A 26,074-nucleotide genomic window follows, 5' to 3' on the forward strand; every position below is an offset into this window, starting at 1 on the left:
TTTTAAAGGAAGCTTGAGTTATTCGTGAATAAAACTTAGGCTTTGATTTTTATATTTCGTTAGTCCTCTAAGGAGCAGACATTCTGCATATTTAAAGGGAAAACTTGAAAAGTGATTTGGATTTTTTTTTTTTTTTTTGCACATGTACACTCAGAAAACTTTACTAGACTTTTAGCAATGCTCCCATTACCACCACATCTGGGTTTTCTCTTTTTCTTCCCTATTTAAAAAAAGTCCTGCAGTCATTCAAGGCCTCTAGTAGAGAGTTAGTCTAAAGGCAGCAGAGGAAGGCCCGAGGCTGTTGGCAGCTGTGCTCTGCAGGCTTCGTTCATTCCCCCAGGTGCCACTTACTGGCTGGGGGCTGGGGAATCACCAGAGTATGGTGAGCAAGTTCCCTGTGATGGGCTCTGCTCCTTTCCCATTGGGAGAAGGGAGGAGGGCATGTGGAGACATCAAGATACAGACAAGAAAGCCAGGGACAATGGCTGGGAATGGAGCTGAGGAGAGAGTCCTGGGCATTTCCTGCTGTTTGTCTGAGTCTACTTAGCTCCCAGGACTGATTGTGCAACCGGGGCACCCCGGGTTACTTTGGGAAACTTAGCTTTAATGTTAACTGTTGCCACCTGAGAAGTGACCACAGAATTTTTCTCTCTCTTTTGAACGTTAGAGCTCCACTTAAAGATCAAGGCCAGTGCTGCATCTTGTTTTGAGAATGGTCTGGGAGACTCAGAGCTGTCATAATGCTGTGGGGGCCAGTATTAAGGGTCTTGAACTTCAGTAACGAATACTGGGATTTAGAAAAGGGGCACAGAAACACTGGGGAGTGGTTCATGTTCTGTGAATATTCCTGAAGACTAGGTGGAACAGGGCCACGGTGGGAGGGAGTAACCCAGACTCTCTGTTCTTTTTTTTTTTTCTTTTTCTTTCTTTCTTTTTTTTTCTTTTAAACTTTCCTCCCCTAAGTTTTAGATGCTTCTGGATGTTCAATGCTAGCACCTTTACAGACTGGAGCAGCTCGATTTTCTTCATATTTACTTTCAAGAGCAAGAAAAGTGCTGGGCTCCCACTTATTTTCTCCCTGTGGTGTTCCGGAGTTCTGCTCCATATCCACCAGAAAGCTGGCGGCCCACAGCTTTGGCGCATCCATGGCGGCAATGATGTCCTTCCCTCCCCAGAGGTATCACTACTTTTTAGTGCTGGACTTTGAGGCCACGTGTGACAAGCCGCAGATTCATCCTCAGGTAACTGTTGCATCATTGCTTCAGCAAAGATGGGGTGGGCAAGGAGGGAGGGAGGATAGACTTGCTTTCTGGGACCCAGAGGAAGTTTCTCATGTCTTCTTGGCTTTTAGCTACTCATCTGGAGTTCCTGCCTAAGAAGCAGGACTTGACTCAGGCATCCTAGGGTAAGGTAGACCTGAGAGGTCTTTGTAGAGAACTGGGCACACTGTTTCTCTCTGGTCTCAGCCTTTGGGAATCAAAATGTTTCCTTCTGTCCCATCCTTCCTCTCTCCTTTCCCTTCCCTCCTTCCTTCTCCTGCTACTGCTGCATGTTCTTTTAAGGAATACTGTGTTAGCCTCCAAAATGGCCCCCAACGATCCTTACGTCCTGATATTCCCACCTTTGGTAGTTCCCCCCTCCTACAATGAGTGAGAACTAGCCCTGCATAACCAACAGAGTATAGTGGAAGAGACATTGCGTGACTTCTGAGGCTAAGTCATAAAAAGCATCACAGTCCACCTTGCTCTTTTGGATCAGTTGCTATGGAAGATGCCAGCCACCATGCTTTGAGGATATTCAAGCAGCCCTGGCGAGAGGCACATGTGTACCGGAACTGAGGCTCTTAGCTAAAAGCCAGTACCAACTTGCTGGTCATGTTCCTTGGCACTGTCTTGGAAGTGACTCTGCTACCCCCAGTCAAGCCTTCAGATAACTACAGCCCCAGTGGACATCAGACGTCAACCTCAGGAGAGACCCTGAGCTAGACTGACCAGCCGAGCCACTCCTGAATTCCTGGCTCATCAGAGCTGTGGGAGATGATAAATGATTATTGATGTTTTAAGCCACTAAGTTTTGGGATGATTTGTTATACAGCATTAGATAACCTGAACAACCATTGCTGGTCTGTTGGAAAGGAAAATTTCTTTGCTTGCATTTTTTTCTTAGTTACCAACTGTGTTCGGAGATCTTTTACCTTTTGAGGCAGTGCTGCTAAGAAGCTTGGATTAGCAGCAGAGAGACACGTGTGCTAGGTGATATTGGATTGCTTGGTGTTTGCTTTGGGGGCCTGATTGGGGGCCGATGTGGCAGTGCCTTGTAGTGTGGGGGCCTTGGGTATGCCTGACTCTAGGACTGGAACTCTTCCCTGTAGGGCTGGATTATCAGGTGGGTAATTTGGGGATGTGTAGACAAGTGGGTCTGGGAGTAGCTTTCAGTAGTAAGAGGAGGAGAAGAGGATTGTAGCAGCAGGCACTTGGGAGACAGGGAGGTCCATTCAGAGGTAAACTGGGTTCATTTCTCATGGTTGGTTTTTTTTTCCAGGGAGGGGTTCTATCTTTAGGTTAGTAGATTATTTTCCATAAAGCAGATACCACAACCCTTTTACCTTTCCCTTTCTCCTTTCTTGTTTGTTTCCTATTCTCAAAGTAGTGGTCTGCCTTTGGGGGAGGATTGGAATCAGGCCTGCTGAGGCTTGGGAAGACAGGCGCTGGATGAGGAGAGCTTCCTAGGGGAAGGAACTTCACATGAAAGGGAAGACGGCTTGGGGGCAGCCTGAGCCACACTTTCTTTCTCAGCCTCTTGCTCCTACCTGTGCTGTAGGGTCGTCTTCTCCACCTCCCCAAACTACTGGAGATTCTGTGGTGGGTGTACCTGGGTGGTGGGTGGGAGTTTTGGTTATGTAGATTCTCTTGGGTTGAGAATCAGGGAGCCATACCCCAGTATGCCATATTATTTCCCTTGCTGATGATTTCAGTTGCTGAGCAAGCCTTAGTAGGACCTGAGTCTAAAACCTAACACGTTGCTACTGCATAGGATTCATCCCTCTTCTGAAGCCTCATGATTGCCTGGCACCTTCTTGATGACATTTCCTGCTTTCTGCTTCCTGGCACATGCCTATGTATATTTGTTTCTGAACTTTTCAGTTAGATTATAAGCTGAGATAATTATGTGGCTCTGTTCTCTTGTCCTACAGAGGGTCCTGCCAATGTTACTGAAGGTGAAACTTGATTCATGTCTCAGTTTGGTCTGTTAGTATCACCTTTCATCTCTCTGTCAAGGGCACTGTGCTTTTAATTTTTTGTTTTTTTTATTTATTTATTGCAATGCTGAGGATATAATGCAGTACAGATTTAAATCACTTGTATCACCAACTTCCTTCCTAGACTTAGGCACCAGGGCCTTTTAGACCTAGCCTGAGGTTGGGCTTCCTGCTTTTTACCAGGGTCTGAGCCTGATTAAAGTTTATCTCCAGAATCAATGAACCCTGATGATGTGATTCCAAGGGCACTTAAGGAATTGGCTGTCCTGGTTCATTATTAGCAAAGCATTAGCTGTTACTTTAGAGAACTCAGGAAGAAGCTTTTGCTGTCTTGCTTATCTTTAAAAGGCAAATACGAATGATCTTGGAAATTATAGACCTGTTGGTTTACTGTGATTCCAAAGAAGATACTTGACCTGATCGTCAGATAATCAATCAGCAAACAGCTAGAAGAGCATAGGGTACTGAGTAATAACTTATATGGGTTTGTGAAGAAGAGCAAATCCTGTCAGATCAATCTAACTCCTTGCTGTGACATAGTGATGGATTTGAGTGGATCTAGGGCAAGTGGTAAATGTAATGCATCTCTACTTCATTAAGCCTCTACAATGCTATGATCAACAGGTAAGAAGGTGAGTTTGGGGCCAGACAGCTCTGTTGTTGAACTACCCACTGGACCACTCTCAGGAAAGGGATGGGCAGCTTAGAAGTGACTTGAGACTTATTGTTATTGGCAGCTTAAAGCTCCCCCCGCCAACCCCACTTTCTTTTAAAAAAAACCCTTCCCTAAAGTTTGCATGTAGCAGGGTCCTGAAAGGATTCAGAGAAAGGTTGGAGGATGGATTGGAGAAGTTGTCAGTCCCAGATAGGATAGTGTCCTTCCACTGAGGTCCTCATAGGTCAGGTTCTCATTATAGCCTCTATTGTTTAGATCTTTTGGTCAACAAGGGCAGTGGAGAAATTGGAAAAGCTCAGGATAAGAGGAACAAAAATTAGGGAGCTCAGCTTGGTGCTCTGTGATGACCTAGATGGGGGGGAAGGGGGGAAGGGAGGTCCAAGAGGGAGGGGATATAGGTATACATGTAGCTGATTCACTTCATTGTACAGCAGAAACTAACACAACATTGTAAAGCAATTTTACTCCAATAAAAAATAAAAAAAGAGGAACAAAAATTATTAGAGGCACAAAAATAAGACTTAGAAAGAAGAGAAACTGAATATGGTTTTAGTGACTGATTTCTTGTCCAGACTTGGAAGGAGTTGTTCCAAGGAGTATGATAATAACTTGCTCTTCATTTTAATAAGGACAAAAAAAGAATATAAGTGGAAGCAGGAAAGATTGAGATTTGAGATGAGAATGAACTTCTAGAAGAGACAGTAAAAGGTGTGCAGGTTAGATCAGCCCTACCTAGCTCTCTCAGAACCTCTTGATGGCTGTCCATTTGACAGAGATACTTTGTGGACAAGATCTGTGTGCCTCCTGGGGGTGTGCTTGGACTGTGAATCAGAACCACCCCGGCTCCCCTGCTGCCTGGCTCCCAAGAGTTGAATACTTGAACACAGTGCACTTCTGATTCTTTTGGGAGTGTGTCATACTCCTCAGTTGCATAGGAGGCAGGAACAAGTTTTGGGCCAGGGCCTCTCTGGAGGCTCGGCATGGGGTTCATTTCTCTCATCTGTGTCTGCTATTCAGAAATCCCTGAGTCAGCTTGTTGGGACTATCCAAAAGGAATGCCACCATGCAAACTGACAGGTGCAAGCTCTGTTGTACTTGAGTAACAATATTGGTTGTAAACATGGTAAAACATCTGGTATTTCCCATTTGTCGTAATTTTTGCTGTTTATTTTTGTACTCTGTTCAGCTCACTGAAACTGGAGTGGTTGGTTTGCCAGTAACAGGCTTTCACCTTTCTGGTATTTGCACTCATTTTGTTTTACACATTTTGATTCAGATTAACATGACAGGTATTGGTTGAACATGAGACCGTTTTTCGTTTGAAAATATTTTTTCACTTAAATGTTAACTTAGGTGGATTAAAATGTTTTCGAGACTCAAAATTTGAGGAATACAGTTCCTTTCTTGCTTTAGGAATTGTTTCCTGATATGGAAGTAGGTTTTTATCTGGTTCGGAGAATCGTGGCTGCTTTGTCCTCGGCAGCAGGAGTTCATGTTGCTCATTTTGGTGTGGGTGTGCATCGAATGCTGGTGGCTGTGACCCCCAAGCCCAGGGAGCAGCCTGAAAGCTTTGGTGGGAACTTTAATTGTGCAGCTTTAACCTGGGGGCAAGTTCTCTCACCACCTCAGTGTTCAGAAAAGACCAAAGCAAATGTAAGTGAGGAAAATGAGGTGTAGGCCACAGCATGCGGGGAGGAGGAAGTAACCTCAGCTGTCCAGATGGCCAGGGAGGGGCGGCCCGGCGCTCCTGTCTGGGAGCACATGTCCTGGCTGCCGCCTCCCCTCCCTCCCTGAGTTCGTCCATCAGACTCCATCAGGCTCCGAGGTACAGCCTTTTTCTCACTGCTCTGCAGCAGCCCCGGTGACTGTTTTCCTTCTCATCTGTATTTAAGTGCCCACAACTTTGGAGAAAAATGACCTTTGGGGTTGAGGTTTTCTAGTGTTTGATCTTTGTCCACAGGGGCTTTTTTTTTTTTTTTTAAGGAAACCTTGAAGAATCTCCATCTGCATTTTGAGTTAGAACTATGAGTAAAGGCGTTTCTTTTTTATAGAAAATTGTCCAGATGCCGGGTTATTTTGGGAGGGCAGGGTGGGGGGAGGGTTGGTGGTGACAGGAGAAGGGATAAAATAGAAGAGAGGCATTTGGAGGATTTCAGTATGACTTGAAGCTGGCTCCTCATCATTAGTCTTTTGTGAGAGAGACATTTTGGAAAACTTCACAGGAAATTGGTTAAGATCCCCACAAATCACACTATATTGATTCCCTTCTCCCTTCAAGGCTGAGAGGCAGGAGCCCCCTACCCCCTACTCTCCCCCCACCTGATACACACACATTGCTCTTTGCTCCATATTCGGCTTCTTCCCCTCTCCTCTTGGTTCCTGTACTTTGCAAGTGGATGGAAAGGCCATTCCCTAGAGAAAGAGCTCACCCTTCCCTCCCCATTCACTTGTCCCGGTCTAGGTTCCTCCAAGGGGTCGGGGTCGGGTCAAGCTTTTTTTTTTTTTTTTTTTTGTGTGTGTGGTACGCTGGCCTCTCACCGCTGTGGCCTCTCCCGTTGCGCAGCACAGGCTCCAGACGCGTAGGCCCAGCGGCCATGGCTCACGGGCCCAGCTGCTCCGCGGCATCCCCCCGGACCGGGGCACGATCCCGCGTCCCCTGCATCGGCAGGCGGACTCTCAACCACTGCGCCACCAGGGAAGGCCCCGGGTCAGGCTTTTTAGCGGAGGACCCAGTTGTTGGGTGGTGGTCCGTCTGCTTGTGGTCAGTCAGCCCCGCCCCTTCTGTACAGACAGGCCAAGGCGCTGACGCTATTCTTCTAAACTGGGAAATGAAATGCAAAACCGACGTTAATGTAACATTATGGTTGAGATTAAATGCACCAAAATCAGGAAATTCAAAGTTATGCTTCCCACAGCAACTATAGCTCAGCCTCATCTGGTGTGTGTAGTATTTTGTGTTAGTGTGGATGGTGTTATATGTTAAGACATTAAAGTTAACACCATAAGCAGAGCACAAAATGCTTGAGGGGGCTGAGTTATGATGACTGTGTGAGCCGTAAGTGTTCTTGCATAGGCTCTCGACTCCTGGAATAATTTTTCCCCTGCCCATCAGACCAATTATTGCCTTTCTTATCTCTGCTTTAACACATCTCTTCTTTCAGGGTCATTGTAAGTGAATTCCTCTGTCGGTGGCCAGTAATGGGTGGGCATGGGGCAGCCCACTAGGCCCTTTTGTCCTTTTTGTTGCTGCTTCCATAAATGTGGTGCCTCCCCCACCCCTTCCTGAGCCCCCCTCCACAGGCTGCAGTTTCCTGGTGGTCCCTCGTAGGGATGGGCCTCCCCTGGCTCTCACTGTGGCTCCTCACTAGTGCTCCCTGAGTGGGACAAGCATTTGCCCCATTTGCCATGTCCGGAACTTGACCCTGTTGTAACTTCATGTGAAAGCCGAACGGCCCTTCTTTATTTGGAGCAGACACAGCAATGTAAAAGTAAAATACACATGTCGGGGAGTGGAGCACTGGTACATGGTGGTGCTGCCACGTGTGTTTGGCATAGCAGGGGTACGATCGAAGTGGGTTTATTTGCTATATTCAGTCTGCTTCTCTCCCTTCCCCAGGGTTTACACCTTTAAGCTGCCGTAGTGTGTAGTTAGGCTATGGAGTTGCCTTGGGGTGGGACCAAGGAACTTTCCTTGGGGAGCGCTGGGTCACCGTAACAAAGTCACCACGTAATTTAGTGCAAATCAGAAGACATTTCCCCCAGCCTCTTATTATCCGGTGGCCTCTCCAGGGCTGAGACAGCAGTTGGAATGCAGATTTTGTTAGACATGGAGCTAAGGTTGATGGTGGGGAAGAACTCTAAAGAATAGGGCCATTGATAAATGGTGAATGAAATTAGGGACTGTTAAACAGTGACACTGAGCTGCCTTTTAAGGTTTTTGTTGGACATGACAAAACCAACCAGGTCAGTAAAGGAATGGGGAGGACTTCATGGTAGCCACCTTAGAGGCAACAAAAAGGCCTCCTTTTACTCTTTGGATGACAACTTCAAGCTCTATGTTAGATGCTGGGGCATAAAGACAAGAAATGATCCCTGCCCTCAAGGAGCTCGTAGTCGAGGAGGGTAGACAGCCGCGTAACTGCTGTGAAGCAGCGTGATAAGTACCGTGGCCTGGGTGAGTACTCAGTACAGTGGGCGCATAGAGGAGGGGACTGGTCAGCCCTGCTCATGGGTGGGGGAGGGGTTGCACAGCTTCCTGTTAAGGGAAAGTCAGGAGGCCGAGAGGGCCAAGTGGGCTGGAGGACTCTCAGAATTGCTGCAGCAGGAATGAAAGAAGGCACTCACAGAGTAAGCCAGGACCAACTGAATGAAGTCTGAAAAACCTGACCTGCATTGCAAGCTTGTTTGTGCACGAACGTTGAAAATGAGGAAGAGGGAGAATGAAGACTTTGAACCCGGCAATTTTTTTTTTTGCCATGCCGAGCGTCTTGCAGGATCTTAGTTCCTGGACCAGGGCTCGAACCCGGGCCCACAGCAGTGAAAGCACCAAATCCTAACCCCTGGACCACTAGGGAATTCTCAGAACCCGGCAAACTATTTCACTGTTTGGCTAGTAGGATGGTCTATATCGGTGATACGGTATTTCTCACGTTCAAGCAGAACATCTTATTGGGATGCCGCAAGTGAGAGTACAAAGGCTACAAGAGGTTTAAGAGAATTTTAGCTGGTAACGTGTGGACCAAAAGGGTGAGGATCAAGATAGAAATATGTGAGCTGAGGCCCTGAGGCGTTGTCAGGGAGCTGCCCCTGAAGGTAGCACTGGGCTGGGCTGCAAGGTCTCCAGGGAGAGAGGCAAGGGCTAGGGAATGACCTGACAGCTGCTCCGCCCGCCAAGTACTGGCAGTTTGGGTCTGGATTGCTAGGCATCCCTTGGGAAGACCTCCTTCCGTAGATCAGGGAGGTTTATACCCTTCAAACAGATAAACGGCCTGCTGACTAGCATTGAGAAACAGAAGGAAGGAGGGAAGGATTAATGAAGAGGCAGGAGAGCCTGGATGAGAAGAGATTTGCTACAGTGGAGGTGACTGGAGGGGGTGGGAGGTGGGGACGAGCTCTCCCTCAGAGCAGGAGCAACAGGTAACACAGCCACAGAAAGAAAACCAGTTAGGTCGGGAAGGGAGGAGGGGGAGTGCAATCCAGAGGAGCGTTTAGGGTTGGTCCGTGGGCTTCACTTCTGCCCCCATCCTGTTTTGTTTTTCCTCTCCCCTCTGTTGATTACATTTCTTACTTTGTAGACTGAAATCAGTTGTCTGACATGAGGAAACTGATATTAGGAGATGCTTCCTCCATCTCTGTGTCTTGCTGGGAAAAAGGGTCCTGCATCATTTTGATTAAGATGCCATTGGAATGATTATTTTTTATTCCCTTATCCTGGGTGTTCACAATACTTAAAAAGCTGCCACAGTCATGCATTTATGTGATGAGGTTTGAGCTCTAGCTGTGAAAACTGAGTCATTGCCTAAAAGTCTGAAACAAGAGTGTTCCCGGATTGACACTAGCCCCCCAGGCTGGCAGGTCTGCAGCGGAAGGGTGAGCAGGTTAGGACAGGCAGAGAAGGTTTGCATGTGTTGAGTGCTACCACAGGCAAAGCGGGATTAGGTGCTGGGAGAATCAGAAAGGAGGGAGGTAGACTCTGGAGGGGGAGTCAAACATCAGGGAAGCCCCTAAGCTGAAGTGAAGGTGCCTTGGAACAGGCTGCTGTTTAGGCCCTGCACCTGCCTGTAGCTGGCCAGTGGGAGATCTTGGTCTGTGTTAGCAAACGTCTGTTGCATGGGCTCCACTTCTGTTCCAGTGCTATGGTCTAGTCCTGGGGAGGCCCTTCCAGCCATGGGCTCGTCTGAAGGCTAAATGCTGGCAGAGGCTCTCACTGGAAGATGCCGATGTTGCTGAAAGGAGAATAAGTGCAGAGTCCACAGTAAGGTTGGGGGCAAAATTGGTGACCCAGAAAAGGAAGTGTGAATGTATTGTTGAGTGGAAGAGAGGAAACAGAAATAGATATCATAAGCCAGAGTTCATGGGAATGGAGGGAAAAGTGTTCAAGGGGTTAAACATGGGCAGAGGGAAACTGGTTAGGAGGCATTACTTGAAAGTGGGTTAGTGGGTTGGACTAAGGTGGTGATGGTGGGATTGGAGAGGAGTTATGTGTTGTAGCCCTTAGATGTGCTGGGAAAGAAACAAGCTTGAGAACTGTGCTCTTAAGTAGCTCATAGCTTTTTTGGGTACTTGTGGGCTCTGGTAGTCAGTGGTGCCAAGAGATTTGGTAAGGAGTGGAGAGCGAAACCTATGGTTGTCGTAAGTGGAGTGCTCTGCGCTGAAGGTCCATGTCAGGTACACCTGACATAGGTCAGCTTCTTAGTGGTGATGTAGGCCGTTACTCCTCTAGGGTCTGTTTGATGAACTGTTTGGCCATTGGCCTTTGGGAGGTAGGTAGTGATGTTTGGGTAGATAGGACGATAACTGGCTGAAAAGCTTGGAATCTTGCTCTCCACAAGTGTGATACAAACTGAGGGCCATGGTTTGAGATTGCGATGTCTGAAATGGAGTTCAGGGACTCTGTATTGTTCACTGTCCACCCCCACCCCACCCCCAGCACTTGCAGATTTGAATGAAGGCCAACTGCTCAGCTGAAAGGGATTGGTAGTTAGCTGGGGTTGGAGGAGGCTGGGACTGATGAGTGGGAGGAAACATGCCATTTTGATAAGGTCTGCTTTCACTAGAGAGGTAACATGACTAGAGGGACAGTGCTAGGGGAAGGCCTTAAAGGAAGTTCATGGCGATGGTGTGGAGTGTGGTGAGGCATCTCCAGCTTGGGGTCTCAGGATATCGTGGGAATTGCTGTGATCCCGCTTTACATCCATGGCCAGTGTTAGGCCTTTCTCAGGACCAGGGGCAGAAAAATAGCTCCTGGCTTATGTCTGTAATGAGAGGTCTTCCTTGGAGACCTAGGTATCCAGTCCTGCTTTTTGGTTCATTTGTACAGAAGGAAGGTGTTTTTTTTGGAGAGAATAGTATGATGAGTGCTCTGTTGGGTAGCTGATGCCCTGGGTCTTGACGGCATTCTTAAAGGGAGCAGGCATTGCTGTGGCAGGAAGACCTCTTGCTGGCTTTCTAACAGAGATGTGTCAACTTGCTCTACAAAGTTCTGGGATGTGAGATGCCAGCTTTTCCTCCCCTGGATCTTGGCGGCCTGGAGAATTAAATGTCTGATGGCAGGAGCCGGGAGTGGTTGGCAGATCTAAAGGGCTCACTCAAGGGGCTTGAAAGTGGGCCAAGCAAGGGTTTGTTCTGAGAGAAGAGCTGAGAACCTTGCGCTCTGATTCTCACTCGTCAGTATCTCTGTGATAAGGAGTTAGTCACACAGATGTTCTAGATTACACCTTTGCTATTCAAAGTGTGGTCCGAGAACCAACAGCATCCCCTGGGATGCATCCCTGGGAGCTTGTTAGAAATGCAGAATATCAGGCCCTACTCCAGCGCTAAATAGAATCTGTAGTTTGACAAGATCTTCAGGTAATTTAAAGTCTGAGAAGCACTGCTCTATTCTAGACCAGTGGTTCTCAAACTTCAGCAAGTATCAGTATCAGCTGGAAGCCTTTTAAAACACACTGCTGTGCCCACCCTCAGGGTTTCTGATTCAGAAAGTCTGGGGTGGAGGCCAGGAATCTGCATTTCTCATAAGTTCCCAGGAGATGGGATGCTGCCTGTAAGGGACCTTGCTTTAAACCACTGACCACGTTAGCTTTCTCGTCTATAAAATCAGGCAGTGATACCTGCCTCCCTTACAGAGATGTGGGCTCCGATGAGCCAGTGTGTGAGAGAAGTGTTCAGGCAGTGTGGGCAAGATGTCAGTCTTTGTTGCTCACTTACTGGTTAGTGATTTTGAAAATCTGCTGTCATGGCAGCACATTTGTTTCCCTGTCCTGGCTTCTAGCCGTCAGGTACACACAGAGAGCAGGGAATCTATGAAGCACCCCAGGGGGATTCAGTCTTCTGTGAAGAGGCCAGCAGCCCCTGGGGCTGTGGATGGGGACTACTGAGCAAGGCTTCCTGAAGCCCAGCCAGCCTCTCTGGGCTCCTCTCCAGGTTGCCTGACCAGAACCCGCTGTCTGCCTGAGTGGGCCTGGTCTGTCTTGATCACCTGTTATTCACCCCCGGCTAGTGGATCTTCAGTGCGGTATTTGCACTGATTGGAAAGATGGTCTTTGTCAAACCAAGCCTCTGATTCATCTTGTGATCCTGAGCATGTTACATAACTTTCCCCACCCTATTGGGTGATTAACTGAACAGGCTTTGGCTGCATGTGCCCTGGTCCCTGAATGTGGACTCTCAACCTCCAAAGTGAGAGGGAGCTCAGGTAGAGGCTGTTCTAATGAGAAGCGATATAGCAGAGTGGTTAGGAGCATGGTCTCCTAACCACTGGACTGGACCCTCTGGAGTCTCTGCCACCTACTAGCAGTATGACTCGCCTTGAGCAAGTTACTTGTACTCTTTATGCCTCAGTTGCCTTATTGGCAAAATGGGATTAATAATAGTATCAATCTTATAGGACTATTGGGAGGATAAAATGTAAGAGCTTAGAACAGTGCCTGGCATGTAATAGCTATATGTATCAGCTCTTGTTAGTAGAATTACTACTAGTATTATTTTGACTCATGGCCTCATGGTGAGCTTTTGGGATACAGCAGGTGGCTGGGAGGCAGGCCCTGCTTCTCTGGGAAGCATAAAGGGAGCCTGCAGGCCCTCTATCAGCATGTAGATGGGAATGCAGCACTATCCAAAGAGATTTTTTCCTTCCACTGGGATGGTAAGTTGGACTTCGCACCCTTCAACTTCCCTGCCCTCCTATAGTGCTGCCTCTGGGGCACCTCTCCTGCACAGAACCTGAGATTTGTTTAAATAAATTCCATGACAAATGTATGTAAACATGTAGCTACAAAGAAATCATTTGGTTGTTTGCTGCCCTGAAGGGTCAACTTCACAGAGGCCACTAATATCAGAAGTTATTTACAGTTGAGTATCTAGAAGTATTTGAACTGAGGCTGATTCAGAGTCAGGTGTGTGTAGAGGTAGACGCAGGCTCGTACACCCCTGGGTGAGGATGCAGTTTCTAAGACTTTTGGTCTCCTTCATTTATTGGTATTATATATTTTTTAAAAATTCAGATTTCAGTAAAAGTAAATTATAATTCACTCTGCACCACCCCCCCCCCCCCCCACCCCCCGCCATAAGGAACAGCAGTGTCTATTTTCAGCCTCTTTTCTACATTTTAATTGCTCTGGGGTCTATGGGAATGGGTGAAGACGGACATGTAGGTGAAAAATCAGCCTTTTAAAGCTCCAATTTTTTACCCTTCCTTGTCCTGAAACTTCGAGCATCAGCTCTCATCTGTCAAAGTGTAAATCAGCAATTAAAACCCAAACAGCCAAATGCCAAAGATGACCCGAAGCACAAAGCAACTGACAAACAAGTCCGGACAAATCGACGGGTAATTTATAAGCTTTGCCCTAAAATCTAATTATTTGGCAATTCGAATTTGCAGCCAGCCAGGACTCGGCAATAAATTTAACCCGCCATAAATTATTTAGGAGCAGACTGTGGTGTAAATCAAAACCACGAGTGTTTGTTTAAGAAATAAGCTCCTTGTGCATAAAATGTCTTTTTTTTTTTTTTTTTCCAAAGGAGAAACTGTTAAGCAAACCATGTTCCCTCCGTTGCCCAGTGCAGCCCTCACTTCTCCCTCTCAACTTCCCCTCTTCCCTGTGGCCAAGAGCCTCTTTGATCCCTTGGAGAAAGGGCCTGCCTTTGCATGGAACTTTTATTGAAAAATCATTGTCTGGATAAAACCCATGTTTTCACCAGGTACTGCTTTTTCTGCCTTGCTATGTGATGATGTTGCTTTTGGATTTTATCAAACCTTTCTCTGCAGGGGTGCACAGTTTTTGGACTAAAGAGTCAGTGGATGTAGACAAAGGATAGATTAGTTGTTACCATCTCTAAATTGAGGGAATGCCAGTTCCTAGGTTGAGAGGGGGGAGCCATGAAGAATGATCTGCCCATTTTAGACAGGATCGTAGAAACATCGGCTCAGGCAAAGAAGAATCTGTGCTTTGGAGAAAAGGTCTGTAAGAATGCTACACTGTTAAACCCTCTGGCCCGTTGTCAAGAAATGCCTAACCCAAGTCCCTTCTGCTTAAAATCCTTTTGTTGTTGTTGTTGTATCTTTGAATATAATCTTATCACTGCAGACACTTTAGCTTAAGGGAGTCTGAATACCCCGAAAGCGACCTACACATTTATTTCTTGTAGTCTACTGATCGTGCGTGTGAAATTTCATTTGAAATGCTGTTGCAGTTTTGTCCTCAGTTTATCAAGAGAATCACTGGGATTCCTACTTAAGCAATTTTAGAAAGTAGCTGCATTTGAAATCTCTGCTCCACTTAAAAAGGTAAAAGAGTATTTGCTTGGTGCTTCCTTTTAATCTCTCTGGCTTCCCTTCCCTTTAAAAAAAAATTTGCAGCTAGCATTTTATTGATTGAGACAGCAGATACAATAGGTTTAGAACCATGGATACTTTGAAAAATCCAAGTTCCAAGGCTTTTGTGCTTAGTTATCAAGTCGTGGCCACTTCCCATCAACCATCAGCAGACCAGCTTTTTGTGGTTACGGTGCTCTACACTTGGACAACCTAGTAGTGCAGGTAGCGGTGGATGGTGTAGGGTGACAAAACTATCCCAATTTTAGCAAATTCCTGCTCCAGGAAACTGTGGTCCCAGGCAAACAGAAAACTGGGATGTTGGTGGTTTGTAGCAGTTGAGGGAGGATGGGAGACCACTTAGAGATGAGAGGTAGAAAGTAGAAAGTATCAATACTTTGGAGCGATGTATATCTGCATTTGAATCCTGGCTCTACCACCACCAACCATCACTTCACCTCTCTGGTCCTGTGGAGAACTCTGGGAAAACAGAGAATTTTCTGTTATAGCCATGCGCTTGGCTTCTGTCTTGCTATTTATCAGCCCCTTCATGTGTTTACTCACCAAAAGCAGAGAATGAGGTCTGTGTGCTGGAACAGACCTGGGTGCTAGAGATGCAAACTGAAGGCTCACAGTTCTGCTGTCTCCGAGCCCAGAGCTCAGCGCCATCTGTGTCCCTGCAGCCATAGTGGAGTCTTTTCAGTAGCAATCCTGCAGGACTTTCTGCCTGGATGGTCCACATTCATCGCTCTTGTAACGCAAGAACAGCCTTTCTTCCTGGGAGATAGGAGTCTGAGCTCCTTAAAGACAGCCTTTCAGACTAAAAGAATCAGATCTTTCTTGACCCTTCAGATTTTGAAACCTGTTAGTCCTACTCTCTTTAAGTCTCATTTTCCCTATTTGGAGTCCCAACTCTGTCCCTTACTAGCAGTGTAACCTTGAGCAAGTGACAACTGCTTTTCAGGCCTTAATTGTTCTGTAAAATAGGGATAATAGTGATTCCCATCTCATGAGTTGTTAGGTAGATTCAATGCGGTCATTCCTATTGAGCATTTAGCAGAGTGTCTGCCACATAACAATTAACACATTAACAATAAATGGAAAGAATGAAATGATTCCATTTTGTGTGTGTCTCCGAGGGTCTTGGGGCCAGCTCCTCTCTACCCCTTGCCCAGACGCCGAGCACCTCAGACAGAGGAGCCACATCTCATTGTATTTGCCTCCATGTCCACACCCAGCCCCTGCCTGGTAGATAGTAGGTGCTTAATAGTATTGGTTTATGACCTGATGGTGATGACGATATGACTTATATTCCAGGGTTAAAAAGGGTAAGATAAGAAAATACATTTGAAAGCACACTGTAATAAAAAGCATAACACTGGGTATGTGGTTCCACTAAGATGTTTATCGTAGTGCATTGTTCATCACTTGCTCATGTATCTTTTCTGCCCTCTAGTTCGAGTACTTCTGCAATGCAGACTACATCTTATCTCTGAATCCCACTCCAACTCTTGTCCAGTGTCCTACACAGAGTAGATGCTCAGGTAGTTTAATTGAATGCAAATGTCATACAAAAGTAAGGAATTGAGAAATTATTATTAGCGTTGGGAAAGAGGGCTGGTAAATACAGAGCAGTTCTTCTTTCCTTCATGGTGCTACCTTTACACAAGCAGACACTCAAATGTTCCTTTAAAAAAACATGTTCCCAGGGGAATGAGGAAATAGAAGGAGGGCAAAGGAGGAAGGACAGAAATAACAGTTTCATGATCCGAGCACCTGCCCCTAGAAGCTGGCACTTAGGGCACATCTGCACAAGCTCTTGGGTGGAATTAATGTGATCAGCTTAGAGTTTGGGGGTTCCCGCCCTGATTCATTATCAGCTGAAAACTGTTGAAGTGTTTGGCATACCCAAGGTGTATTAGCTGCGGAGTTTTGTCGTCTGGTACAGATTGGGGCTCCTCTCCTATGAATGGGCTGTTGGGGCCAGTGTTTTGAGGCTCTGGGCTTGTCTGGGCAATATGGGAAGGTTAGAAGTATCTAAGTGAGGTCCTTACTCTTCTGACTCCCCAAAGGGTCATCTATCAAAAGTTCCTCTTTTGCATCCTCAGTGGCTCAAAAGAATATGCCAGTGTGTAAGGTCATTGTTACAACAGCTGATGGTGGTACTGAGGAAGGGCCCCTGCAAAGTCATGTTCTGAGATTGGCCCTGTTCTTGGTCTTGGAGGCAAGGCTTGGCTGATGGGCATGCAACATGGGAGAGGTGTTCAGGACAGGTCCAATTTGCTGTGTTCTGGCCCCCAGGCATTTCAGGGGTCACTCCTCTTCACATGGAGCCAAGGCTGGCTTGTTCCCCCTCTCTGGGAGGGTCATACTTAGTGTGAGCACTTAGGTTGGCTCCATTTCCCCAGGGGTGAGGAAGCCAGCAGCAGGAAAGATTGAGCTGCAGCAGGAAAGATTGAGCTGCAGCAGGGAAACCCAAAGGCCAAGTTTTAAGAGTATCTGTTGGGGATGCTGACTCGGTGCTGGTCAGAGTGGGAGCTGAAGCGCTTACTATTTTACAATAAATACTAATAAAATTCTAGATCTATAATAACATTTCAGATCTCTAAAACAAACCATGTGTTTGTAAAAAAGTGGAAAGAGATCAACTTTAAGCCATAAATTCTTGGTAATAGAGGGTTTTTTTTCTATTTATGTTTGATAGATATTTTTGTTTCCAGAGGAATGTCAACTCCTAATTTCATAATGTATCATGGGCTTAAGAAAATTGAATTTAATAAAAGCCAGAGATGAATGGCATCCTTAAAGGTCCCAACACTTGTCTTTATTAGCAGGACAAACTGCAGGTCTCCAAACACTGCTTCTCTCCAAATGAAAGTTTAAATGAAAAGTACAGTTGTGTCACAGGTTAAATTTCATTGTGGGCCCAGCTAACATTGTTAGTGAGGAGCTGGCTGTATTTGTTTCCTTAGACACCAGGGCAGCCAAACTCACCAGGCTACGGAGGTCTTTCTGTTGGGGAAGTGTTTCTCCTACTTAGCAGCAGAGGAAGGATATATCAGAAATGGGCCTGACTCAGATGAGCCCCACCTCAGGGTTAGCACTTGGAAATCTTGGGTATCTGATTTCAAAATACACATTGGGGACCCAGTGTGTATTTTCTGTGTGTGTGCCTCAGTTCTGTTTTTCAGAGCCAAACTCTCCTCTCTGGCCTACTTCCTAGTGCGGTGGGAGGAGAGGCATTACCTAGTTTAAGCAGCAGCCTGGGCTTCCTCTCTGTTCCCTTCTGCCTCACTCTTACAGTCTTTCCGCCCTTCCTATCTCTGGGGGCTCCTGTCAGCTTCCCCATCTTTGGGGGCACTCCAGGGAGACCAGTCAACCAGAACCTTTGAATTTCTCAGTCATGAAATCTGGCTGCCCTGATTTGTTCTTCAGTCCTGCTGTGATGTGTTGGATAAAGATGCTTTAAAAATGAGGCCAACAGAGCAGGTATGTTTGGTGGGGAGACGCCAGGCTGCCGTGGAATATCAGGGAGATGGGCTGTTTCTCCTTCTGTCTCCCGGCTCATCCATTTCCTTAGTGCAGTCGGGTGTCAACGGCTTCTGTGTTGTCTCTTCAGGCTGTCCCTGGAGAGAGCCAGTTTGCCTTGATTTTAGTGATACTGGAAAGGTCCGCACCAGAACGGGGGACCTGGGATAGGGATGCCACTGGGGCTGACTGTGGTGGCCACTGAGTGGGCAAAGCCCCCCTCCTCTCTCTGCAGTGGAGGCCTTTTTCACATGCTAATTTTACTGGGAGGATTTTGTTTTTTTTTTATTTATTTTTATTATTTCCTATTTGTCTCTTCCAGATGTTTTCAGGGCAGTTTTTTTGTGTTGTAAACTAATTCCATTCATGTTTTAAAAATTTATGAAAGCGCTAATAAAAATGTCAAAGTGGTAAAAATGTTAGCTTTTCCTCTGCTTTGATTAAATTTTGCGAACTGTTTTTGAATATTAAAAAGCACTCATTTTTTTTATTCTCTCTCCTGGCTTTCCCTCTTCTCTCCAGCATGTGCGTGCTCTCTCCGGCCCTCTCCCCACTCTGGCGTGTTCCTCCCTTCCCAGGAGCGATGTATGAGGCGGGCTGCACAGCCGGCGTGCTGCAAGCCTGTTTGCACACCAGGACCTTGGTGCTGTGCATCTCTATTAAATAATGGAGACAAATTAATCTTAGAGACACCAAACAAATTGTCACTCCTCCTTCTCTTCCATTACGTTCCAGTGGACTGGGAAGGGCTGGCTAAGTGATTGGGTTGGGGGGGGCAGGGGGAGAAGCTGAGGGGTGGGCGTACTGCCTGAAAGAAAGGTGGGAGGGCACTAACTCTTATTACTCTTATTCAGTTTTCCTCTTCAGTATCCCCTTTGGCCCCTTTGGCTTTATTTATTATTTATCTTTTTTATTTCCTTTTGTAAAAACTAATGAAACTCATCGGCTCTGTTTAAACTTCATATATGGAAGTCTGTGCATTAGTCTGATGGCTGGTTATTTATGTGACTGGAGACCCAGGCCCATTCCAGGGCAGGGACCTGGGCAAGAGGAAGGGGGTCCTACTTTTAGGGGCTCGAGTGAGCAGGCCTCTGCTAGAGAACCAGTTGGGGAAATCAAGGCAGATGTTCCCACTGTCTTCCCTCCCCTTTCCAGAGACAGTGGGAATGGTATATGTGTCGAGTCCCTGGAACCTGTGAGGATGTTAACAGCGGGAGGGTTAGGATTATAACTGAGCTGGCACCATCTCACTCAATCTTGGGTTTGGCCTGGCAAGAGCTAATGAGTCCAAAACACTCCCCCATTCTTGACCCTGAGTTATTTGAAACGGTTAGTTAAGAAAAACTCATTCCTCCTTTTCTGTGCCTTTGCCGTTCCAGGAAATCATCGAGTTCCCCATCCTGAAGCTAAATGGCCGGACCATGGAGATTGAGTCTACCTTTCACATGTATGTCCAGCCCGTAGTCCATCCACAGCTTACTCCTTTCTGTACAGAGGTAAGGGCCCTGGCTGGGCAGCAGGGGTTGCTGGGATGGGAGCTTGGGGATCACTGGTGCTCTATACTGGCTGCTTAGGTCTTTTCAGTGGTTAAGGCAGGTGTGCATTGGACCCAGTCAGCTTTTTACAAAGCCTGCCACTCCCCTTGGACCAGTGTGGTCATTGGGGGACCCAGGGAGAGCAGTGGCACAATCTGTCCCAGCTTCCCCAACATTTTCCCTTCCTTGTCATCCCTCCCCTTCTTGGTGACCAGGTACTTGGAATTTAGGAGCAGGGTGGTGCCTCTGGGGTTCAGCTTCTTTTCAGTTCCATTTCCCTTAGGGCCCTTGGCAAGAGGTGAAGATTTCAGCTTCTTGGAAGCAGAGGTTATGTTCAGGCTTTCTTAGCTTTCTGGTGATGTTTTTCTGTGCTTGAGCAAAGTGGTCCTGTGTGAAGCATTGGCTGAATTTGTGGGAAGCACAGCGCTATCACTGAGGAAAGACAAGAGCAGTCCAAGTGGGGTATGAGGACAGCCTGGCTGAGGCTGAAATGTCCTTATCCTTATCCTAGGCTGGTTCTGTACTCGGCCACCTTGCCAACAGGTTAGTATGGCCCCACTTCACAGATTGTGAAACCGGGACTAACTGAGATCTTGATGCTTGCTGGAGGCTCAAAGAGCCATCGGCAGAGAGGAGGTGCCCCTGAAGAGTCTGGCTCCCAGGACTCTATGGAGAGGCCTTCTATGGCTGCTTTTCCCTGCGGTGCATTGTGTTATTTACTCAGTGGTAGCCACAAGCTGTGTGTGGTGGAATCACCGGTCAAGTGTGTGTGGTAGAGGTGATGGGAAAACATGAGCGTTTTTGGAATCTTAAGCATTTGGGGTGAGAATACATTAGAGACTTTGTGCCTTCATTTAGAGACCTACTTTCTTCATATGAATGAAACAGGAGGAAAGAAGTTCTTGAGTAATCCCGAAACAATCCCTTTGGTGTGGAAGGGGCTGGGGAAGGGCCTGCCTGCACTGCTGGGGGTGCTCAGTGGGCTCTGAGACTGACTTAGCCCAAATATGAGTCTTAAGGGTCTCTCCAGGGCTGGATGCCAGTGACCCAGGTGGGCCTTTTGTTGTAGGCATCCATCTGCCAAGGTGTCTAGTCTCTCAAGCCTTTTGTTGTTCCAACCAATGATGTTGAGGCTCTTGCTTCCTCTGGGGTCAAGAGGTACATACCTTCCCTCTTTCCCCTGGGAATTACCTATACCACTAGGGGGTGCTAATCTGTCCTGTTTGCCCCTTTTGAAAAAAATCATCATTTTAATGATGATGAAAATCCCCTTCCTTATGGGAAGGGAAGGGAAGACTTCCCTTAAACCAGCCAGATACCTAAGCCCTCCACTGGCCTGAAAGTGTAATGTCCTCTTATCCTTTTCTTCCTCTTCCATATGTGTGACCTCCCCCTTGGGGGCTCCAGTTCCAGCTTGCTGCCTGGCATAGACAGGCAGGCCTAAATTTGGGGAAGTTGCTACTTGTTTAGGAATGGAGCAGAGCGTTGCTGGAACTCAGCCCTGGGCAGGAATGGATGATTGAGAATATTGGGAAAAGGGTTTTTTTTCAGAGCAGGGCTGCTGCTGCTTCTCTTTTGGGGAAGGGGAGGAAGGATTGTGAGCCTTTTTTTTTTTTTTTTTAATTTATTTATTTAATTTTGGCTGCATTGGGTCTTTGTTGCTGTGTGCGGGCTTTCTTTAGTTGCAGCAAGCGGGGGCTACTCTTCGTTGCGGTGGCTTCTCTTGTTGCAGAGCACGGGCTCTAGGCGCACGGGCTTCAGTAGTTGTGGCATGTGGGCTCAGTAGTTGTGGCTCGCGGGCTCTAGAGCGCAGGCTCAGTAGTTGTGGTGCACGGGCTTAGTTGCTCCGCGGCACGTGGGATATTCCCGGACCAGGGCTCAAACCTGTGTCTCCTGCATTGGCAGGCGGATTCTTAACCACTGCGCTACCAGGGAAGTCCCGATTGTGAGACTTTGATGAGAGATGTTTCTTTTTTGTAGAAAGTTTCACCCAAGGACACACATACATAATTTGGAGGGTAGTAGGCTTGGTGGTGTGGGATCCTCATTACGAAGCCTGCTCTGAAGTGAGGCTGTGGCTGTGGCTGTGCTGTAGGTATGGATTCTGCCATTTTGTCTCGGGCTTCCAGAGCTCAGAACTCTCCCTGGCCTGGTCCCTGCCTTTGCATCCAGCCTCAGATCTCCCTGCTTCGTCTCCCCCTCACTTCCCTCAGTCTGCCTCTGCACGCGATGGTCTTTCTGCCTCTGTGTTGCACCCACCCTCCTACTTGTCCTCCAGCACCCTGCTCAGGGTCACCTTCTCTGGGAAGCCTTCCTTGAGCCCAGGCTGGGCTGTGCTCACCCCAGCGTAGCACCAGTCAGATACATTATACTGCAGTCATTTATCCTCTCTCACTAGATTGTGAGTTCCTTGAGGGCAGAAATTAGATCTGATCCATCTCGGTCCCATCCTTAGGGCCTGGCACCAAGTAAAACTACATGTCCCTTGAGTGAATATTGTCAAGGAGTTTTTCAACCACACCTTGCCTCCCCTCAGAGTAGCTGTACTGCTGAGTTGCTCTTTTGAGTAAGTAAAGTCTTCTTTGTAAAACCTCAGATCATCTAAATATTGCCCCACCTTCATACTAGATGGATTGTAATGCAAAGAGAGGCATGGACACGGGACGGGGCTGTCGTTCTGAGACCTCATCCAATCTGGCGGTGGTTGCCTTTGCGGGTCGGGAGGGAGGTCATTATGGCCAGAAGGAATCTTTCATTAGTAAGTGTGAGAAACAAAAACCTCCAGATTTTCCTAAGCAGCTCCTCTGGTAGGATTTTCTCTCTTGCACAAGAAGTGTTTTAAGAACCCTGACTGTGTGTGTACATGCACAAGCACATGCTTGTGTTGGGAGAGAGACAGGCTCAGTGCTGGGCAGTAGGAAGAGGGATTCTGCCTTGAGTGAGTCTGCAGCCCACATGTAGACACTCTTACTTGCTCTGTGTAATGAACATGTTGTTAGCCTTCTTGAGGTCCTTTCTTAGTTCCAGTTGATAGTTGGTCTGGAGACATGGTTCTGACAGAGATAGGATGGGATGTGTTTCTTTCCTTTCCCTACCACCTCTAGAATCAGCTCCAACTCATCAGATCTCTGTCTCTAGCAGCTGGGCTGACCATGTGCAGTCTTTTTTGTTGTTGTTGTCATTGTGAGAAAAAAAAACCAGGAAAAATACCCATTTTGCTAACTGCCAGTAAAGGGCTTTGTCTTGCACCTGTACTTATAAAGGGTGAGATTTATTGGTCTCTTTGTCTGAGGAGAAAGAGTGGGTCTGATTATCAGATTGCACACCAGAGACAAGTGCTTATGTAATCAACAAACTGTCTTGGTGTCAGAATACGATTGTGCTGGAGATAAACTGTGAAGGGAGAAAGCACTGGATGCTGACATGCTATTGGCACCGAGTGGCCTGGGCTGCTTCGTGTAGTTGCCAGTGTTTATGAGGAAGCCAGCTCGTTCCTGGACAAAGCCCTTGTGCGGGAGGGGATCTCAGTAACCAGCCATGTTATCAGTCAGGGTCAAAAGCTCCTCGCCTTGTGGTTTCTGAGTCTGGAGAAGCGGGAGTTAATCTGTAATCCCTCAGTGAAAGGAGCCACAGAGCACACATTAATTCTTCCTCTCACCTCTCCTGCTTTAAGTGGTTAAGGTCTCTGAGCTCTGTTTAGCCTGTGAGCCCTGGTTCTCAGCTTAATAAATACTTGGCTTTGCTCTAGTACCTTTCATTGTGAGGCTGTGAAAGCTTTTTACAAACATATATTAACCCAAGTGGGAATGGGCTTAAAGAGCAGCATGAAAGATTTAGGTTAGGCATAAGGTATAACTTCCCAGTATTTATTTTATTATATTGTCTCTCTTCCTCACAGTTTGTGGTACAAGTCTTACAGGTTGTCAGTATCAGGTACAGGGACTGACTTTTAAGATTTCATTCCCTTTTCATCCAGTGCCTTGGCAGAGCTGATAAGATGTGGTCCATTGTTGGAGGCATTAATGCAGGGGAGTGAGGCCTGCCCCTGAAAGGATCTCCAGCCCCTGTGTCTCTGGGGGTTGAGTTCAAGTCCTTCAGCTGTAAGCCGGAAGTCATGTCCTGCTGGACGTGGTGGTCTGGGAAGCATGGAGAGGGAGGGAGGTGAGCTCACTAGGCTCCTCCCAGGCTGAATGATTCTGGGATTGCTGAGCCCTGGAGAGGAGTGTGAGAGAGCCCCAGGATCCGGGAGGCTCCCACCCTCACCACACCCCACGGTGGGAAGAGGTGGGCCTAGTCTGTGGTGAGAGACCCTGCGGAGCAGCGCTTCGGTTTTTCTTTTCTGTGTAGTGCATTTCCTGGGGCCCAGGGAAGGTGCTTGTGGACCTTGTACACAAGTGCTGACCTAAGTCCCATCTCCACGGAGGGAGGGTTCTTGGCAAGGGTGCCATTGGTTTCCTGTGTAAGCAAGACTTTCTGGAAGCCCTTCAGTGTTCATCTGAGTGACGCTTGGTGGGAGCCAAGAGAAGGAGTAGACCTAACCTTGCCCCAGGAAACTCAGACTGGACATGAGACTGTACACAGACCCTGGGGCTTTCCGAGAAGAATGGCTGTGGGCCCTCTTTTCCAGGATAGTCCTGACCCAAAGCCCCAGCTCCAGGCTTGGGGATGTGACTTGGCCCTGGGAGAACTGAGCAGGAGAGAAGCTGGGCGAGAAAGGGCAGTGGTAGGTGCATGGGTGCCAGCCAGTCATCTGGCTATTGGACCTGGAGTTGGCAACAGGCCTACTCTGGACTCCGGCCCCTGCTTGAGACAAAACACAGGGCCCTTCCTGCTCAGTGTGTGGGTCGGGAAGGCCAACAGGCTCTGGGTGCTGGCTGGACTGGGCCAGGACGGGGCTGCCAAGAAGAACGCAGATTCCACAAGGGCAGGGTTTCCACGCTTTTCTTCACTGCTGGATCCCCGCTTCCTAGAATGGGGCCAAGCCTCTCCAGGAGTAGATGTTGACTAAATAAAAGGAGGAGTCTTAGCACTCCAAGATGAAAGCTACAGACCCTGGGCTCTTCCCCATCCCCACCCCCAGCCCTCAGGGGACCGACCACCTTTTCTTCTCTTTGGCTCAGGCCCTCCCTCTGCTGGGCAGTTCTTTGGTCTCCCAAGCAAGGAAAGGGTGTGGAGGTGCCAGCCGGGTGGGCATGCTGTGGGTTAAAGCCTCGCAAAACAACAGTGTAGTTAATCTTTCTAATTTATTTTCCTTTTAGACCATGGGAAGTCTGTAGGCAGCAGCTGTTACCCAATTAAAATACAGATTAATATAAAAACAGTTTCTGGAATATAAAATAGAGTGGCTGTGTCCTTACACTTCCTTAAAATACCACCTAATAATGACTTGATGAACTACAGAAACCCACCTAGAGGAACTCAGCGTTCTTAAAATGAAAATTTCTTCCCTAAAAGGTGTGTATTACCATTCCATGTAAGTCGCTATGAGAAAATAACCTTCCCTCTTAGAGCCAACGGTTTCTGTGAGTTGGGTATTTGGTATTCATTAAATGTAATTATAGTTTAATTGGAGTTTAATCCCCCCCCCCCCTCACTTAAAAAAAGAAAAGTTTCCAAGCAGGCCTGAGATGCTACTCTGTCTGGAAGTGGCTGGGGGCATGTTGGCCACCATGATTTCCAGCTGGGCCCACGTCTGTGCAGGGGGCCTCCTGCCGCAAGCCTTCCAGGGAGCCTATCTAGTCTGCGCTTGAGGGGTATTTTCCACTTCAAAACAAAACAAAGCAGCAAGCTGGTTTGAACCTAGGCCTGACCTGGGGGGAGCGGAAGCCCTTGAGTCAGAAATTCTCTAGACTAGGTTCGTAGGCTTTTTTGTCTGCTAAAGGTGCCTGTTTCCTGCTTGGCTAGCCGGTATTGAGGGCCCAGGTATGTGGGGTGAAGGGTGGATGCCTGGGGGGCTCCCCCGGCCCATTGCTGGTTTCAGAGGGGTAAGTGCTGGACACCGGCGCTCAGAGAAGGGGTGGACTTGGAACCAAGTGTGCTGGTCCCATGTGAGCATTCCCCGAGTTCTGCAGGAACTTCTGAGAAGCTTGGAGGTGAATTCACTGTAATTCGGGGGGAGTTATTGAGCCTATTGAATTCAGAAGACACATAAAACCAAATTTTCTGCAAAATGAAAGCTGAAACAGGTCTGAGACCCACCCCGTGGTCGGTATGTGGATGTGTACCCCCATCTTGGGGCAGGAAGTTGTGGGGAAACTTGATTCCCAAGGCTTCTGTCAGGTTCGGAGCCTACAGCTGTGCAGGTCAAAGTCTTTACGGTAGAAGGAGAAAAACAGAAAGGAAAGGATCCAGTCCAGCTTGGAGTCCCTGCGCCCTGGTTTTCCACCCATCGGCTCTTTCTCTTTTCTTTCAGCTCACCGGGATTATTCAAGCCATGGTGGATGGTCAGCCAAGCCTGCAGCAAGTGCTGGAGGTAGGTTGAGTGACCTTTAATTCCTGACCTCTGACCCCTTCCTGCTGCCTTCCTCGCCTTCCTCTCCCTCCCC

At 47.5% G+C, this 26,074-nt stretch overlaps 1 protein-coding gene across 9 annotated transcripts in view; it reads left to right on the forward strand.

Moving 5' to 3' along the window:
* Positions 1-26,074, forward strand: part of ERI3 (ERI1 exoribonuclease family member 3) — a 129,750-nt gene that overhangs the window by 13,871 nt on the left and 89,805 nt on the right. For 6 of the 9 annotated variants that reach the window (XR_003433267.1, XM_027108775.1, XM_027108770.1 and 3 more), the window contains 3 exons: positions 964-1,241; positions 19,374-19,490; positions 25,942-26,001. Coding sequence is in view for 8 of the 9 variants with exons in the window: in XM_027108770.1 (XP_026964571.1) it covers positions 964-1,241; positions 19,374-19,490; positions 25,942-26,001 (455 nt within the window). In the remaining variant the exon portion in view is untranslated. Of the gene's footprint in view, positions 1-963; positions 1,242-1,351; positions 1,406-19,373; positions 19,491-25,941; positions 26,002-26,074 lie in introns of those variants that run through there. The other 3 variants (XM_027108778.1, XM_027108771.1, XM_027108776.1) reach the window with 3 other exon arrangements.

Source organism: Aethalodelphis obliquidens, unplaced genomic scaffold, assembly GCF_003676395.1.
Source record: "Aethalodelphis obliquidens isolate GAN/ISIS:26980383/991018 unplaced genomic scaffold, ASM367639v1 scaffold9, whole genome shotgun sequence".
Lineage (NCBI taxonomy): Eukaryota > Metazoa > Chordata > Mammalia > Artiodactyla > Delphinidae > Aethalodelphis > Aethalodelphis obliquidens.